Source organism: Tamandua tetradactyla, chromosome 9 (assembly GCF_023851605.1).
Source record: "Tamandua tetradactyla isolate mTamTet1 chromosome 9, mTamTet1.pri, whole genome shotgun sequence".
Taxonomy (NCBI): Eukaryota; Metazoa; Chordata; class Mammalia; order Pilosa; family Myrmecophagidae; genus Tamandua; species Tamandua tetradactyla.
In genome coordinates, this window is record NC_135335.1 from 14,423,764 (window position 1) to 14,442,021 (window position 18,258).

At 35.7% G+C, this 18,258-nt stretch overlaps 1 protein-coding gene across 1 annotated transcript in view; it reads right to left on the minus strand.

The window, feature by feature from the left end:
• Positions 1-2,912: 2,912 nt before the first annotated feature.
• LOC143646767 (membrane-spanning 4-domains subfamily A member 12-like) overlaps positions 2,913-18,258 on the minus strand; it is a 36,918-nt gene continuing 21,572 nt past the window's right edge. The window contains exons 5-7 of the mRNA XM_077116104.1: positions 8,413-8,532; positions 7,166-7,283; positions 2,913-3,090 (exon numbers count right to left, since the gene is read on the minus strand). Coding sequence (XP_076972219.1) covers positions 7,173-7,283; positions 8,413-8,532 — 231 coding nt within the window. The 3' untranslated portion in view covers positions 2,913-3,090; positions 7,166-7,172. The remainder of the gene's footprint in view (positions 3,091-7,165; positions 7,284-8,412; positions 8,533-18,258) is intronic.

Below are 18,258 nucleotides of genomic sequence, written 5' to 3' on the forward strand. Positions count from 1 at the left end.
GTGAGTGAGATGAGATGCTATAGAAGACTTTTTGTTTAGCTTTATCATGGGGATTTCAATTGTGCAGTGAAAAATAGGGTGAATCTCATGTAGCCATCATCCAGCTTCAACAATTATACTTTGCAACCTCATTTACTCAGTCATGCCTGTATTTTCTTCTGGATCAGGTAAAATATCATTTTACATTTAAATATTCCAATGTGTGTTCTAACAGGGAAGGAAAAAGCTTTTTACTTTACATTTTAAACAATGTTACTAATATATACCCTAGTAAAATTAATGATAGTTACTTAATCTTATCCAATATTTAATCCATATTTAAATTTTGCTGATTGTCTCAACAGTGTCTTTTTATAGTTGACAATTCAAACAAGGTCAACTTATTGCACTTGGTTGATATCTCTTAAGCCTTTTAGTCTATTAACAGTTTTATTCATTTCTAAAATGCCATATATTTGCTGAGGAAACTAGGTGATTTGTCTAATTTTCTACATTTTAACTTTATTTAATTGCTCCTATGAGCTGTCATTGAACTTGTTTCTCTATTCCTCATACTTCCTGTAATCTAGCAGTCATATTTAGAGGTTTGATTAGATTTAGGTTTGGATTTTCTGGCAGAAATGCTTCATGATTGGCTCTGCCTAATTCCTATTTGGCACTTGAAGATGGTTGTGCTGTTTTAGGGCTACTAAAATTGTTCAATGCATTTAGGTTTTGTCCTGATCCATCCATTACAAATTTTCTCATGGATTTTTTTCTCCTAATGAATCTTATAATCCATTGGTGATCTGATTTAGACCCATACCATTAGGGATTGCACAATGGCAATTTTCTTAAATCCATCATTTCTTCATTTATTGGCTGGCATTCTTATAAAAATAATAATTTCCCTTGATTTTTTTCTCTAAATTTTTAAATTTTTATTTTTAATATAATTTAATTCTATTTATGTTTAATTTTTATTTTCCAAGAACAAAGGTAGATTTCAGATGTCTTAGAGATCTAGATTTGAAAGGTAAAACTATAACAGCAATAAAAGGAAATGTAGGAGAATATCTTTGGGTCTTTGAGTGGGATATCATTTCTTAAATAAAAATTAAACAAACCGTAAGGCAAAAACTTGATGTATTTTAGTATGTCAAAATTAAGAATTTCTGTGCAATGAAAAGCATGGTCAACTACATATGCCATAAGAGCAAAAATTGCAACGTCTAAAACTGGCAGTGGCTTAATATCTAATGTTCTAGACTATATAAAGACCTCTTGCAAACCAACAAGAAAAACAGCAATGCCAAATAGAAAAATGGGCAATAGATATGGATAGAGAATTTACGGAAGAGAAAATTCAAAATGCTAACATAACAAGCATTTGAAGGCATGTTCAAAAGAATCAGGTAATCAGAAAAAATGCAAATAGGAAAAAATGCACTATCACTTTACATCCATCAGACTGGCCAAAATTATAAAGCTGGGCAACGTCACTATTGACAGGCTATGGGTATTTGTGATCATTCATCGACCGTTGATCCTAGAGAGTAATCTGGCAGTACTTAGGCAAATTAAAAACAAATAAACCGTATGACCTTTTCATTTTGCACCTGAGTATATATGCTAAGTTCCTCACAGTTCCATAAGGAGTTACGGACAAAGATATTTACTGCATGATTATTCAAGGGGATAAGGAATTGTAGACAACCTAGATTTGAAGGAGTGAGGGTGTAAAATGTGTTGAATACACACCAGAGAGGATTAGCCAACATTCAGAATCATCTGATAGATGTACTGATAGAAACATTGAGGGATTTTAAAGCATAATACTGGGAGGACAAAAATGTAAAGGTGTAAGGTATGTGTGTGTGTAATTTACAGTTATTATAAATACAAATTCACAGTACACCACCAGGTGCTTTCTGGGGATGTTTAAAAATAAAATTATGCACATTATACACAATGGAACAGTTGTTTGTGGAGGGAAGGAAGTGGGTAGGGTATAGAGATCAAAGGAAATTTTAGAAATAAGTAAATGTCTTTACACGCACAACAAAAACATTTATAGCAAGATAATGTACCTAAAATGCTTATACAATTCAAAGTGTGTTTTAGAGCAGCTAGAAGTAAAAACCTAAAATGGTGGAATTGTAACCCATACCAAACTCTGAAATCTGTTCTACAACTAATTGTTGTGATGCACGTTGAAATTTATTGCTTTTTTGTATATATGTTATTTTTCACAAAAAAGAACAAAATGTTTCTTCTAGCCCCTAGTGTTTTGGAGCAGATAGAAGGAAAAATCTGAAATAGTGGAATCGTAACCCATAACAAACTCTGAAATCTGTTCTGCATCTACTTGTTGAAATGTACTTTGAAAATCATTGCTTTTTCTTTTTTCTTTGCATATATGCTGTATTTAAAAATAAAATCTTTAAAGAATTCAAAGTGTGATAAACCATACAGTAAAATTTTGAGTAAAAAAGATGTCATTAACATTTTGGGAGCTGGCCTTTGTGGAAAACTAAAATCCTGTTGACAGTCTTTCCTGTTGTCTCAGTAACATAATGATATGGATAATTTTAATAGGCCTGCTGCATGACGCAGAGGTAAGCTATGTAAACTCTAAGTGCTAGTAAGACAGAAACATTAGAAGTAGTATTTAGAGCTAATTTATTGAGACGCCTTCTCTGGCAATCGGACTGTTTAGAATCTATACTAGTTACCCTTTTCACAATGAAATGATTTCCTTGTGTCAGCATTTAGCACATCAGCCTATCAATATTAGGTCTAGATTCAAGTCCAGAAATGTTTACCCATTCTTGGAATTTCTTTTGTATGGAAGAATCTCTTACTCTAGTTGACCAAATTCAATGAGATAAACTTATCTTCAGCAACCCACACAGAACACATAGCCATATTCATCAATTTTACTTTTTATTAGTGGAATCAGGAAAGACTGAGATGGACTTAATTAAAATGCACTTTCCAAGAAGCTTTTTGAACAAAATGAAGGTCTTCATTCGCCACTAAACTTTCCTCCTTGACTGAGGTCATGATGGTTCTTTAATATGTAGGAAAATGATTCCCTCTGCCATGAACCTGAGGTAAATTAAGTGTCAGTAAATTGACCATTAATATACTCTAAAATAAAGAACTACAGAATTTGGAGTAGTATTTTAGAAGAAATGCTAATAGGTATATTCTCATCATTGAGATTTATAAATCAAATCATTTGCTTCTGATGTTTTTTGCTTTTAGTTTACTTCTTCCTTTCCTTCCCTTCTTTTTTGTTTCATTAGGCTGAAAACCAAAGACAATGCTGTATGGATAGGGGGACTCCAAGACATGGGCGGATTATATAGGAACATATAATTTTCTAATCAAACTAAATTGCATTACTCTTAAGTGTAGTGTTGAATACCTATCAGTTTAAGTTCTATCTAGTTTGAGTAGAACACTGTAAATTGTTATATGTCTAAGCCATGTTCTTCCTGACTTCATTTCATTTAGAGATGAATTAAGAATTAGGCTTGTGTGTATATATATGTGTGTTTAGTGTGTTTTATTTATTTTGCATTTGGCTATCACCATGATTTCTTTTTTTTAAATTTCTGAGTTTTAATGCCTTTAGATGGAACTTCGGCTCTCCACTACATCCTAATCTCACAACCCTGGCCCTTTACCTGGGCCTTTATCTCCTTACATAGCTGTGCTGGTTTAAAAGCCCCAGAAAAGCCATGTATCTTTTAATCCTGATTCAGTATTGTGGGGTGGGAACTTTGGATTGTTTCCATGGAGATGTGACACACCCAATTGTGGGTGTGACCTTTTGATTAGCTGGAGATGTGACTGCCCATTCAAGGTGGGTCTTGATTAGTTTACTGAAGTACTTTAAAAGAGGAAACATTTTGGAGAAAGCCCAGAGTCAACAAAGATATTTGGAGAACAGTTGCTTTAAAGCTGACAGAGACCCAGACATTTGGAGATGCTGGAAGTGCCCATAGAGAGAGAAAACTCCTAGACATAGATGTTTGGGGATGCACAGCCCAGCAGAGGTCGCCATATTCCTTCCCATAAGATGCTAAACAAGCAGGAACCCAGAGTTGTGAATCAGAGGAGCTAAGTGAAGGCCCACAGATGCCCAGAGAGGAAATCACTGGCATCAGAAGCTGGAAGCAGTGGAACCTGCAACAAGGACCAGCAGATGCCAGCCACTTGCCTTCCCATGTGTTTGCTAAAGTTGCCAGAATGCAATATACAAGAAATGCAACAGCTTTTAAAAGGGGAATTTATTAAGTTGCAAGTTTACTGTTCTAAAGCCATAGAAATGTCCAAACTAAGGCATCCAGATAAAGATACCTCAACTCCAAAAAAAGAAAATGCTGTTCAGGGTTTCTCTCTCAGGTGGGAAGGCACAGGATGACATCTGCTAGCTTTATCTACCAGCTTCTTCAGACGCCTTCACTGGGGGCGTTTTCTTTCTGCATCTCCAAAGGTCTCTGGCTGTGTGGGCTCTGCTGGCTCTGAAGCCTTTTCCAAAGTGGTACCCTCTGAAAGGGCTCCAATAAGCAACCCCACATTTTCATGGAAACTAATCAAATTTACCACCCACAATGGCATGGGTCACATCTCCATGGAAACAATAAAAAGGATCCCACCCAGTAATATCAAATGAGGATTAAAGAACATGGCTTTTCGGGGGTTTCAATTTCAAACCATATGACAGATATCAGCCTTTCTTGAGTCAAGGTACTTTCTATGGATGCCTTAGTTTGGGCATTTTTATGGCCTTAGAGCTGTGAACTTGTAACTTAACAAATTCCTATTTTAAAAGCCATTCCATTTCTCATATATTGTACTCCAGCAGCATGTAGCAACTCAAAACAGTGGCCATTCTGTTCCTTGACTATTCCAAGTGTAGGCCTATAGCCTCTCCATGGACAACACAATTTACACATATAGCTTGGTCAGTCTCCTATAAATTTCAACAAGTTCCAGAGCTGAATACACATCGCAGACCTCTCTACTGAGTTCTAGACTCTTATTTCCAGTTTTTCACTAGATGTTTTGACCTAGATGATCCCAATACATCTCAAATAAAATGTAACTCAATCTAAACTCATCATCTCACCAACAAAGTCATTCCTTTTCTTTTCCACTTAAGAGCACCTCCATCCACACAATCGCCCTGGCTAGGGAGTTAAGAAACACCCCCAAAATGAAACAATCTGAGACTCTTTGATATGATCTCCTAAATATATTTGCATTCGGTTCTTCTTTTCTCCATCTCCCCAAATTATAGTTTAGGCAGGCAACACTTAGCATGGCATTTGGCTCTGTCATAATTTAGCCGCCACCTACTTCCCTGGCCCATTTTCCCATGATTCAATCTCCCAAATACTGTGCTCAGGCCACATCAATTTACTTATTCAAAAATATGCAAATATTTTTGTTTAAATAATCTCTATTATGAATTAATCTGATATAATTAATTAGGAAGGAAGAGGAAATAATCAGATAAAAATTTCTTTCCTGGATTTCCTATGTTCTCTTGATATTCACAGGTTGCCTCTTTCTTTTATATTGCAAACAGCATTTTCATTTAAAAACATATATGTGTTGGATATCATTCCATAGAAATTGGGGCATTGAAGACCTGATATCTGAATCACTGTTTGCTTTTTTTTTTTTGTACACTTTATGGTGGGGGTCACATTTCATTCTTTTTCCATAAGAGTTTTCCATTATTGCAATACCATTTATTGAATTTTTTATTTTTTATTTTTGGGAAGTGCATAGGCCATGAATCGAACTGGGTCTCCTGCATGGAAGGCAAAAATTCTACCACTAAACCACCATGCACCCCCACTGATTGCCTTTTGATACATTTTCTATGAGTTTTTCTTCCCCATTGCTATTTTTCAGATCCTAAGGAAAACATAATTTGAGGAAGTTTTCTCTTATTCTATATGATTTCTATCACATACATTCCACAATGATACTTTTGCTAGGAATAAAACCCAACTGTCTTGGGTGTAGCTTTTAAATGCGAAGGTTTACTCATACTTTTCTTACCCTGGCTCTCAGCTCAGAACCAAGATTTGGACTCTCCCATTTATTCACATAATCTGGGCATTCCCAAATGAGAGCGATGGTTGACTTGATCTCAGTCATTTGTACTGTGGCATGAATGAGTTTCAATGCCCAGACTGCTGTAAGTCTGTTCTTAATTGGTGTTTTAAGTGGAGGAAAATATTATCTGGGTATCAATGACTTCATTTACATGAAATTCTAGACTAGAAAATATTTGAGAACACGAGTTATCACATCCACTTCTTTCCTTTCTCTCAATTCTCCTCTTTTGCTCCTAGACTTCCAAATCCTAGGTATTCTAATTCTGTTTTACTTCTTAAATCCTTCTGTGCATCTGTTTTAGAATACACAGAAAAATGACTCTCTCCTTTATGTTAACTTTGGGTTTCTGAGTTGTTTTTATGTCACCTTATTTCCTAAACCTGAGTCTGCAGAGTGGGCCAACACACTACACGTGAGAGGAAATAGCAGACCTATCTTTCACCAAATTTCTCTGATTTGTGATGTTGAGGTCAACTGGAGTTAAACTTTGCTTTCAGATATGAAGGTAGTAGATATGGAGGAAGTAGGAAAGTAGTTTTATCAAAAAAGGGTCTCACCATCTTTCCCAGCTTCTCAGTCACTAAGACCTTTGTTTCTGAAGATACTAAAGTTTCAGAGCTTTGATACTCAATTTGTTTTCCCAAAATTTGAGAATTAAAGGTCTGAGACCTCAGCATTCCCTTAGCTTTGTGCCTGGTAACAACTTTTATTAAGTATTTTGTTTCCAGGAAAGTATTTGCACAATTAAACAGATCCAAACCAGCACATTATATATATACCTTATTCTTTCATAAAAGGGTATGGGCATAAAAAATCTTATAATACAAAACACCTTTGTTTAGGGAAAAGCATTCACCTTTAACTGTATGGAGATTCATATAGGGCACAATAGTTAGTGCAGAGTATTGTCAGCTACCCATTATCACAGCTTAGAGATGGCACTATTTACACTTAATTCTCATCAACACCTTAGTTCTGCAAATTGGGTTTATAACAGAAACTAATACCTTCTGATTCAACAGGGAGAAACAATACTCACTGTATCTTTATGTTCTGCTATGCTTTGCTTTTAATCCCCAGTGGGCCACTGTACTTGCCACAGTCAACTCCAAGAAGGTGAACAGGAACAAGTAGTTCGTAAGGATTTTACCACATCTCTAAATCCAAAAAGAAAATACACATCTTTACAGATAGTTATATGTTAACATTTTTAAAATATTAAAGATATCATAAAATTGCAGGAAGATGAAAAATAGAAACATTATCCATTATATCCCCACCCTCAACAATTATGATTATTTTAATATATTTTTCTTGACCATGTGTAATAACTTATAATTATTGAGGATGATGATAAACTGAAAATTTTCTGTCAAATGGATAATGAGAATCATTGTTTTCTGTTTGCTTTTGGGGGTAAGCTTCGCCAATTATCACTGAGGCCAATGAACCTCTGGAGAAAGAACTGAGACTCTCTTGATGTTCAATGTTATAGAACTTATTTCATGAAGAGGTGGATAAAGTTAGGCCTATTGTTAGGAAAGGGCCATGAGGTGGAACTCAGGGTGAAGGCAGAGGATATTTAGATTAGTGATTGGGACTCAATTCAAGGGTTTAGGATCCTGGAGGTAGCCTATTTTCTGCTGGGATTGCATCCCTGACAATAAGTCCCAAGAGACTTGTATACTCTCAGGATAGTTGGGCTGGGAACAAGAATATAGAATCTACAATATTGGAAGTCTAAGCCTGAAGGATCCAAAGCACTTTGTTAGAATGACACCTTGGGCTACAGGGATCCATTTTCAATAATGTCACAATTTAACAGTAACTGAAGGCAAGGTTTGAAAGTATGGGCATGCTTGGTGGTCTGCTGATATGCTCCAGGTTTCTCTCAACCAGGGTTTGGAGTCAGTGTTGACCTTTTGGCCCCCAGAGTTCTTGAATAGCCTGGGAGGCCCAACAGGGGAGAGCTGCCCATTAGAAAAATGTCTCAGCTGCCATGTGGCTCAGGAATCAAATATGATGCTTAATCATTAAAAAAAAAATACCTCTATTAATATTTATAATACTTTTCCATTTGGTTACTTGATCTTTTTGTTGGCTCCAGGTTTAGGAATATAAGCTGTGGTTTGAACCATATTTGTAATAGTTGCATATGCCAAAGAATAAACTAATAATGAGGGTCACCACCATACTTTGCCTCAAATACCAAATACTCTGCTTATCAAAGAATTTAATACGTAATTGAAACTTTTGATGAAACTGTCATAGAAACCTGGCACTTACCTGTGGCCAAACAGTTTTTTCTCTTTTTATATAGTATGATAAAAACTCAAGTAACATTATAAGCACACCAATCGATGCAATGCAGGCACTTATGATGCTCATTACTACAGTATAGGTCACCTGGAACAGGTACAAAGAATCACCTGGTCATTGGAAATAGAAATAGGTGAGGATGAAGTTATCTATTTGCATTTCTGCAAGTACATTCAATTAGAACATTTATATAAATTCTATTCTTTCCAGAATAGTAAGGTCATTAAAAGGACTCTCATATTTGCCAGGATTCCAACAGACCAATAGAAATGAACAATTTTGGAGATAATAAAATTTTCATGTGGCAGGCATGTGTTTATTCCTTCCTCCACAAGTAATTATTGAACGCCATTTTTGTTACCTTGCAGTCTGTGTACTGTGTTAGTAGATAAAGAGGAAGAAAAGAGATGGTTTCTGCACTTAAGGAGCTTTCAGATTATTGAGGAAGACAAAGAAGTGCATGTTAAATGTGAATAGAATGTAAAAAATAATTTTTTTTAAAAAAATAAAGGCATAAAGGCAATTCCATTATGCTATACAGAGTCAAATTTCCAGAACTAATAAGTTCCAGGGCCTCTCATCTGCACAGGTCCATTCCAAGGTCCTGGGAGGGTTTCTAGAAATTCTATATTCATAATTGTTTTTTTTAAGTATCTCCCAGATCATAGGAGCCTTAGTTCCCTGACACCCAGAGATGGCCCTGGTGGAAGACAGTGGGAAGGACAAGGACACAATGTGAAATCAACTTAATGTAACTTAAGGATTAAAATTGGGACTAGATCAATGAAGAAGCAGAAGTAGACGATGAACACTCTACCAAACGAAGCAACGTGTGCAATGCATGAAGTTGAGAGAGATCATGGGAAGTTGGTGGAAATGAAAGCAGTGGACATAGTAGAGTTCAAAAGAACATAGGTCTTAGAGTAACACTGTTTGGATCCAAATTCTAACTTTGCCAGTCACTGGTATGAGAGTATGCATTCAGAAAACTGCCAGAAGTTTTAGAGATCAAGAAGGGGAGTTGTAGAGAATTTTGTTGGAGAGACAGGGTCTGTCTACCAAGATATATAGGACTTGATCTTGAAGATGGTAGGGAAGTACACTGCTGTAGGTGCCTACTTTGTTTCCAGGACACACTCTTGTGGGGCTATGTACTCCATACAATGCATATATATCATGTTCTTGCATAACCACACTTTGTCCATATATGAGGTCGGAGAGGTGATAAATCATATGGTATTGCCCATGAGAAGATCTTTCTCATATCTATTTCCTTGTCTTTATTTGTCTCCATGGATTTTTTTCCCTATCTAATATGAATTAGATAATTGCTATGAAAGCTTAAGCTACTGGATTCTAAAACCTATTTCACTAGATAAAGCATATGTTATTTAAATTGTTGTTTATTGTTATGCCACCACCTCAATTAATTTATTCATTTGAAGCAAATCTCCCTTAAAGGCAATCACATTTTAAAAAGTTCATTAGTTCATTTTATAACCTAAATATTCAACATTATTTAGCAAATTATAGCATATGTGTCAGTTTCTTATACGCTGCCAGAATGTGGTATACCAGAACTGGAACAGTTTTTATTAAGGGGAATTTAATAAGTTACAAGTTTGCAATTCTAAGCCTATGAAATTTGTCCAGATTAAGGCACCAACAAGAGGTTACCTTCACTGGAGAAAGGCCGATGATTTGGAACACCTCTGTCAGCTGGGAAGTCTTTGGCTGGCATCTGCTAGTCCCTTGCTCCTGGGCTCCATTGTTTTTAGTTTCGGCGCGTGTGGGGGATCCTTACTTTGCTTCTCTGGGGCTGGCTTTCATTTCTTGGCTTCTCTTGGCTCTCTCCAGGTTCTGGCTTGTTTAACATCTTATGGTGACAAGCATCTCCAAACATCTGTGTCTCTCTTCTCCACATGTCCGCATCTGTGTCAGCTCTTCTGTGAAATTTCTGTTGGCTCTGAGGCTTCTGTCATTTCTCTAGACTCTTGTTGCTTCTGAGGTTTCTCCAAAATGTTTCCACTTTTAAAGGATTCCAGTGAACTAGTCAAGACCCATTTGGCATGGGTGGAGTCACATCTCCATCTAATCAAAAGTTAACACCCAGAATTGGGCGTGTCACATCTCTGTGGAGTTAATATAATCAAAAGATTCCAACCTGCATTATTAAATCAGGATTATAAGAAACTTGCGGCTGCCTCCATAAAATCGGATTAAGATTAAAACATGGCTTTTCTGGGGTACACGATATTTTCAAATCAGCATAGCATATAAAAATAATTCAGTCTGAAAAATGGCATATTTGATGAATTTTCAATTATATCAACAAATGGTTATGCCTCAATAATCAATTTTTATTTAGAAAATGAACCACCTTTGTTGAGAACATGCAGTTGCAGCACAATTTTCTTCTGTGGAGTATGGAATTTTGCTGGGAAAAACCTGACTGAATGAGAAAAGCAGAGGTGCTAGTTCTGGTTCCTGCCCTAGATTGGGGTTGTGTTGGAGTGCCCTGTAAGGGGAAAATGAAGGTTGAGGAGACTGGGGCACTCATATCCTGTGAGTAGGAATATAATGTAGTACAACCACTTCGCAAAAACAGTTTTGTAGTTTCTTTTTTTCAAAGTGTTTTGTAAATGTTTTTTTTTTTTTAATCGTGAAATATAGACACAAAAAGCCAATAAATTTCCAAGTACATTTTAACAACTGGCTATAGAACAGATTTCAAAGTTTGGTATGGGTTACAGGTCACGATTTTTCATTTTTTTCTTCTAGCTGCTCCAAGACACTCGAGATCAAAATAAATATCAACATAATGATTCAGCAGTCACACTCATTTGTTAAAACCTATCTTCTCTGTTAGATTCCTCCTTTTGTTTTTTTTTCTTTTTTGTGAAACATAATATATATAGAAAAAAGCAATAAATTTCAAAGTACTTTGCAATAATCAATTGTAGAACAGATTTCAGAGTTTGGTATGGGTTACAATTTCACAATTTTAGGTTTTTACTTCTAGCTGCTCTAAGGCGCTGGACACTAAAACAAATATCAATATAATGAATCAGCAATCATGCTCATTTGTTAAGGCCTACCTTCTCTGTATAACTCCACTCCACCATCACCTTTGATGTTTCTCCCACTCTTTAGGGGTATTTGGGCTATGCCCATTCTAGCTTTTTCATGTTGGAAGGGGCTGTAGATGCTATGGGATAGGGGAATGGAACTAGTTGATGTTCTGGAAAGGCTGGTGCCTCTGCATTTCAGGACTCATCTGGTCCAGGGACCCATTTGGATGTTGTAGGTTTCTGGAAAGTTACCCTAGTGCACAAAACTTTTGTAGAATCTTATATAATGCCCTAGGTATTCTTTAGGATTGGTTGGAATGATTTTGGTTGGGGTTTGGCAAATTATGATAGGTACAATTAAACAACGTTTAATTGTAAAATATATCACACATACAAAGCAAAGAAAGAAAAAGGCAATTATTTCCAAAGCCCACCTCAACAAGTAGTTATAAAATAGATGGCAACAGTAGTTATAAAATAGATGGCAACAGTAGTTATAAAATAGATGGCAGAGTTTGTCATGGGCTACTTTCATTGTCTCAGATTTTTCCTTCTAGTTGCGCCAAAACACTGGGGGCTAGAAAGAATATTAATATAGTGATTCAGCACATTACTCATGTGTTAAATCTCATTTTATCTGTTCTACTTCCCCCTTCTTCTTTGATCCTTCTCCCAATCTATGAGAATCGTTGGGCAATGCTCGTTCTGACTTTTTCATGTTGAGAAGGGGAGAAGGGGTGTCGACGCTAAAGGATGGGGGATGTAATTAATCGATAATCTTGGACAAGCTGATCCCTCTGAGGTGCAGGATTTATCTGACCTAGGAACTCTTTGGGGATTATAGGTAGTGGTAGTGGTAGTTTCTTAAAAAGTTGAATATACATATGCCATATGATTCAGGTATTTGCCCACGAGAAAGGAAATCATATGTCCATACAAAGACTTGTATATGAATGTTCACAGCAGTTTTATTCATAATAGCTGAATCAAGGGAAAGTCCACCAGCAGGTGAATGAATAAATAAATTGTGGTCTATCCATTCAGTGGAATTTTATTCAGTAATTGAAAGGAATTAACTATCATTATAAATGGGTGAAAGAAGCAAGACAAGAAGAAATACATGGTATTCAATTTATGTGAAACTCTATAAAACTAAAAGTAATCTATAGTGACAAAAAGCACATCAATTGCTCTTGGGGAAGGGAGATATGGGGGAGGGAATGGAAGGTGGGATTGCCAAGGAGCATAAAGGAAACTTTTCAGGTTGATTTGACTACACTTGACTGTGTAGATGATTTCATGGGTGTTTATATATGTCAGCACTTATTAAACTGTATACTTGAAATATGTACAGTTATTGCAGGTCAATTGTGCCTCAATAAAGCTGTCCAAAAAAAGAGAGCAAAAGGGTTTTAAGTGAAAGCCAGGTCTGAGGGTAGGGAGGTGTGAGAAGTAACATGATCTGAACCCCTGATACTCACTACAGAGTTTATCATTTTTTGAGGAATTTTTTTTATGAAATAGAAGCAGTATGAATAATATTTTTTTTTAAATTTTTTTTTATTAATTAAAAAAAGAATTAACAAAACAATTAGAAATCATTCCAATCTACATGTACAATCAGTAATTCTTAATAACATCACATAGTTGCATATTCATCATTTCTTAGTACATTTGCATCAATTTAGAAAAAGAAATAAAAAGACAACAGAATAAGAATTAAAACAATAATAGAAAAAGAAAAAAAAACAAAAAAAACAAAAAGAAAAAACCTATACCTCACATGCAGCTTCATTCAGTGTTTTAACATAATTGCATTACAATTGGGTAGTATTGTGCTGTCCATTTCTGAGTTTTTATATCCAGTCCCGTTGTACAGTCTGTATCCCTTCATCTCCAATTATCCCTTCTCTTTTTTTTTTTTTTTTTAATTAACGGAAAAAAAGAAATTAACCCAACATTTAGAGATCATACCATTCTACACATGCAATCATTAATTCTTAACATCATCACATAGATGCATGATCATCATTTCTTAGTACATTTGCATTGGTTTAGAAGAACTAGCAACATAACCGAAAAAGATATAGAATGTTAATATAGAGAAAAAAATAAAAGTAATAATAGTAAAATCAAAACAAAACAAAACAAAACAAAACAAAAACCTATAGCTCAGATGCAGCTTCATTCAGTGTTTTAACATGATTACTTTACAATTAGGTATTATTGTGCTGTCCATTTTTGAGTTTTTGTATCTAGTCCTGTTGCACAGTCTATCCCTTCAGCTTCAATTACCCATTGTCTTACCCTGTTTCTAACTCCTGCTGAACTCTGTTACCAATGACATATTTCAAGTTTATTCTCGAATGTCCGTTCACATCAGTGGGACCATACAGTATTTGTCCTTTAGTTTTTGGCTGGATTCACTCAGCATAATATTCTCTAGGTCCATCCATGTTATTACATGGTTCATAAGTTTATCTTGTCTTAAAGCTGCATAATATTCCATCGTATGTATATACCACAGTTTGTTTAGCCACTCTTCTGTTGATGGAGATTTTGGCTGTTTCCATCTCTTTGCAATTGTAAATAATGCTGCTATACACATTGGTGTGCAAATGTCCGTTTGTGTCTTTGCCCTTAAGTCCTTTGAGTAGATACCTAGCAATGGTATTGCTGGGTCGTATGGCAATTCTATATTCAGCTTTTTGAGGAACCGCCAAACTGCCTTCCACAGTGGTTGCACCCTTTGACATTCCCACCAACAGTGGATAAGTGTGCCTCTTTCTCCGCATCCTCTCCAGCACTTGTCATTTTCTGTTTTGTTGATAATGGCCATTTTGGTGGGTGTGAGATGATATCTCATTGTGGTTTTGATTTGCATTTCTCTAATGGCCAGGGACATTGAGCATCTCTTCATGTGCCTCTTGGCCATCCGTATTTCCTCTTCTGAGAGGTGTCTGTTCAAGTCTTTTTCCCATTTTGTAATTGGGTTGGCTGTCTTTTTGTTGTTGAGTTGAACAATCTCTTTATAAATTCTGGATACTAGACCTTTATCTGATATATCATTTCCAAATATTGTCTCCCATTGTGAAGGCTGTCTTTCTACTTTCTTGATGAAGTTCTTTGATGCACAAAAGTGTTTAATTTTGAGGAGTTCCCATTTATTTATTTCCTTCTTCAGTGCTCTTGCTTTAGGTTTAAGGTCCATAAAACCGCCTCCAGTTGTAAGATCCATAAGATATCTCCCAACATTTTCCTCTAACTGTTTTATGGTCTTAGACCTAAAGTTTAGATCTTTGATCCATTTTGAGTTAACTTTTGTATAGGGTGTGAGAGATGGGTCTTCTTTCATTCTTTTGCATATGGATATCCAGTTCTCTAGGCACCATTTATTGAAGAGACTGCTCTGTCCCAGGTGAGTTGGCTTGACTGCCTTATCAAAGATCAAATGTCCATAGATGAGAGGGTCTATATCTGAGCACTCTATTCGATTCCATTGGTCGATATATCTATCTTTATGGCAATACCATGCTGCTTTGACCACTGTGGCTTCATAATATGCCTTAAAGTCAGGCAGCACGAGACCTCCAGCTTCGTTTTTTTTCCTCAAGATGTTTTTAGCAATTCGGGGCACCCTGCCCTTCCAGATAAATTTGCTTATTGGTTTTTCTATTTCTGAAAAATAAGTTGTTGGGATTTTGATTGGTATTGCATTGAATCTGTAAATCAATTTAGGTAGGATTGACATCTTAACTATATTTAGTCTTCCAATCCATGAACACGGTATGCCCTTCCATCTATTTAGGTCTTCTGTGATTTCTTTTAGCAGTTTTTTGTAGTTTTCTTTATATAGGTTTTTTGTCTCTTTAGTTAAATTTATTCCTAGGTATTTTATTCTTTTAGTTGCAATTGTAAATGGGATTCGTTTCTTGATTTCCCCCTCAGCTTGTTCATTACTAGTGTATAGAAATGCTACAGATTTTTGAATGTTGATCTTGTAACCTGCTACTTTGCTGTACTCATTTATTAGCTCTAGTAGTTTTGTTGTGGATTTTTCCGGGTTTTCGACGTATAGTATCATATCGTCTGCAAACAGTGATAGTTTTACTTCTTCCTTTCCAATTTTGATGCCTTGTATTTCTTTTTCTTGTCTAATTGCTCTGGCTAGAACCTCCAACACAATGTTGAATAATAGTGGTGATAGTGGACATCCTTGTCTTGTTCCTGATCTTAGGGGGAAAGTTTTCAATTTTTCCCCATTGAGGATGATATTAGCTGTGGGTTTTTCATATATTCCCTCTATCATTTTAAGGAAGTTCCCTTGTATTCCTATCTTTTGAAGTGTTTTCAACAGGAAAGGATGTTGAATCTTGTCGAATGCCTTCTCTGCATCAATTGAGATGATCATGTGATTTTTCTGCTTTGATTTGTTGATATGGTGTATTACATTAATTGATTTTCTTATGTTGAACCATCCTTGCATACCTGGGATGAATCCTACTTGGTCATGATGTATAATTCTTTTAATGTGCTGTTGGATACGATTTGCTAGAATTTTATTGAGGATTTTTGCATCTGTATTCATTAGAGAGATTGGTCTGTAGTTTTCTTTTTTTGTAATATCTTTGCCTGGTTTTGGTATGAGGGTGATGTTGGCTTCATAGAATGAATTAGGTAGTTTTCCCTCCACTTCGATTTTTTTGAAGAGTTTGAAGAGAATTGGTACTAATTCTTTCTGGAACGTTTGGTAGAATTCACATGTGAAGCCATCTGGTCCTGGACTTTTCTTTTTAGGAAGCTTTTGAATGACTAATTCAATTTCTTTACTTGTGATTGGTTTGTTGAGGTCATCTATGCCTTCTTGAGTCAAAGTTGGTTGTTCATGTCTTTCCAGGAACCCGTCCATTTCCTCTAAATTGTTGTATTTATTAGCGTAAAGTTGTTCATAGTATCCTGTTATTACCTCCTTTATTTCTGTGAGGTCAGTAGTTATGTCTCCTCTTCCATTTCTGATCTTATTTATTTGCATCCTCTCTCTTCTTCTTTTTGTCAATCTTGCTAAGGGCCCATCAATCTTATTGATTTTCTCATAGAACCAACTTCTGGCCTTATTGATTTTCTCTATTGTTTTCATGTTTTCAATTTCATTTATTTGTGCTCTAATCTTTGTTATTTCTTTCCTTTTGCTTGCTTTGGGGTTAGCTTGCTGTTCTTTCTCCAGTTCTTCCAAATGGATAGTTAATTCCTGAATTTTTGCCTTTTCTTCTTTTCTGATATAGGCATTTAGAGCAATAAATTTCCCTCTTAGCACTGCCTTTGCTGCGTCCCATAAGTTTTGATATGTTGTGTTTTCATTTTCATTCGCCTCGAGGTATTTGCTAATTTCTCTTGCAATTTCTTCTTTGACCCAGTCGTTGTTTAGGAGTGTGTTGTTGAGCCTCCACGTATTTGTGAATTTTCTGGCACTCTGCCTATTATTGATTTCCAACATCATTCCTTTATGGTCCGAGAAAGTGTTGTGTAAGATTTCAATCTTTTTAAATTTGTTGAGACTTGCTTTGTGACCCAGCATATGGTCTATCTTTGAGAACGATCCATGAGCACTTGAGAAAAAGGTGTATCCTGCTGTTGTGGGATGTAATGTCCTATAAATGTCTATTAAGTCTAGTTCATTTATAGTAATATTCAGATTCTCTATTTCTTTGTTGATCCTCTGTCTAGATGTTCTGTCCCTTGATGAGAGTGGTGAGTTGAAGTCTCCAACTATTATGGTATATGAGTCTATTTCCCTTTTCAGTGTTTGCAGTATATTCCTCACGTATTTTGGGGCATTCTGATTCGGTGCGTAAATATTTATGATTGTTATGTCTTCTTGTTTAATTGTTCCTTTTATTAGTATATAGTGTCCTTCTTTGTCTCTTTTAACTGTTTTACATTTGAAGTCTAACTTGTTGGATATTAGTATAGCCACTCCTGCTCTTTTCTGGTTGTTATTTGCATGAAATATCTTTTCCCAACCTTTCACTTTCAACCTATATTTATCTTTGGGTCTAAGATGTGTTTCCTGTAGACAGCATATCGAAGGATCCTGTTTTTTAATCCATTCTGCCAATCTATCTCTTTTGATTGGGGAATTCAGTCCATTGACGTTTAGTGTTATTACTGTTTGGATAATATTTTCCTCTAACATTTTGCCTTTTGTATTATATATATCATATCTGATTTTCCTTCTTTCTACACTCTTTTCCATATCTCTCTCTTCTGTCTTTTTGTATCTGACTCTAGTGCTCCCTTTAGTATTTCTTGCAGAGCTGGTCTCTTGGTCACAAATTCTTTCAGTGACTTTTTGTCTGAGAATGTTTTAATTTCTCCCTCATTTTTGAAGGATAATTTTGCTGGATATAGGAGTCTTGGTTGGCAGTTTTTCTCTTTTAGTATTTTAAATATATCATCCCACTGTCTTCTAGCTTCCATGGTTTCTGCTGAGAAATCTACACAAAGTCTTATTGGGTTTCCCTTGTATGTAATGGATTGTTTTTCTCTTGCTGCTTTCAAGATCTTCTCTTTCTCTTTGACCTCTGACATTCTAACTAGTAAGTGTCTTGGAGAACGCCTATTTGGGTCTAATCTCTTTGGGGTGCGCTGCACTTCTTGGATCTGTAATTTTAGGTCTTTCATAAGAGTTGGGAAATTTTCAGTGATAATTTCTTCCATTAGTTTTTCTCCTCCTTTTCCCTTC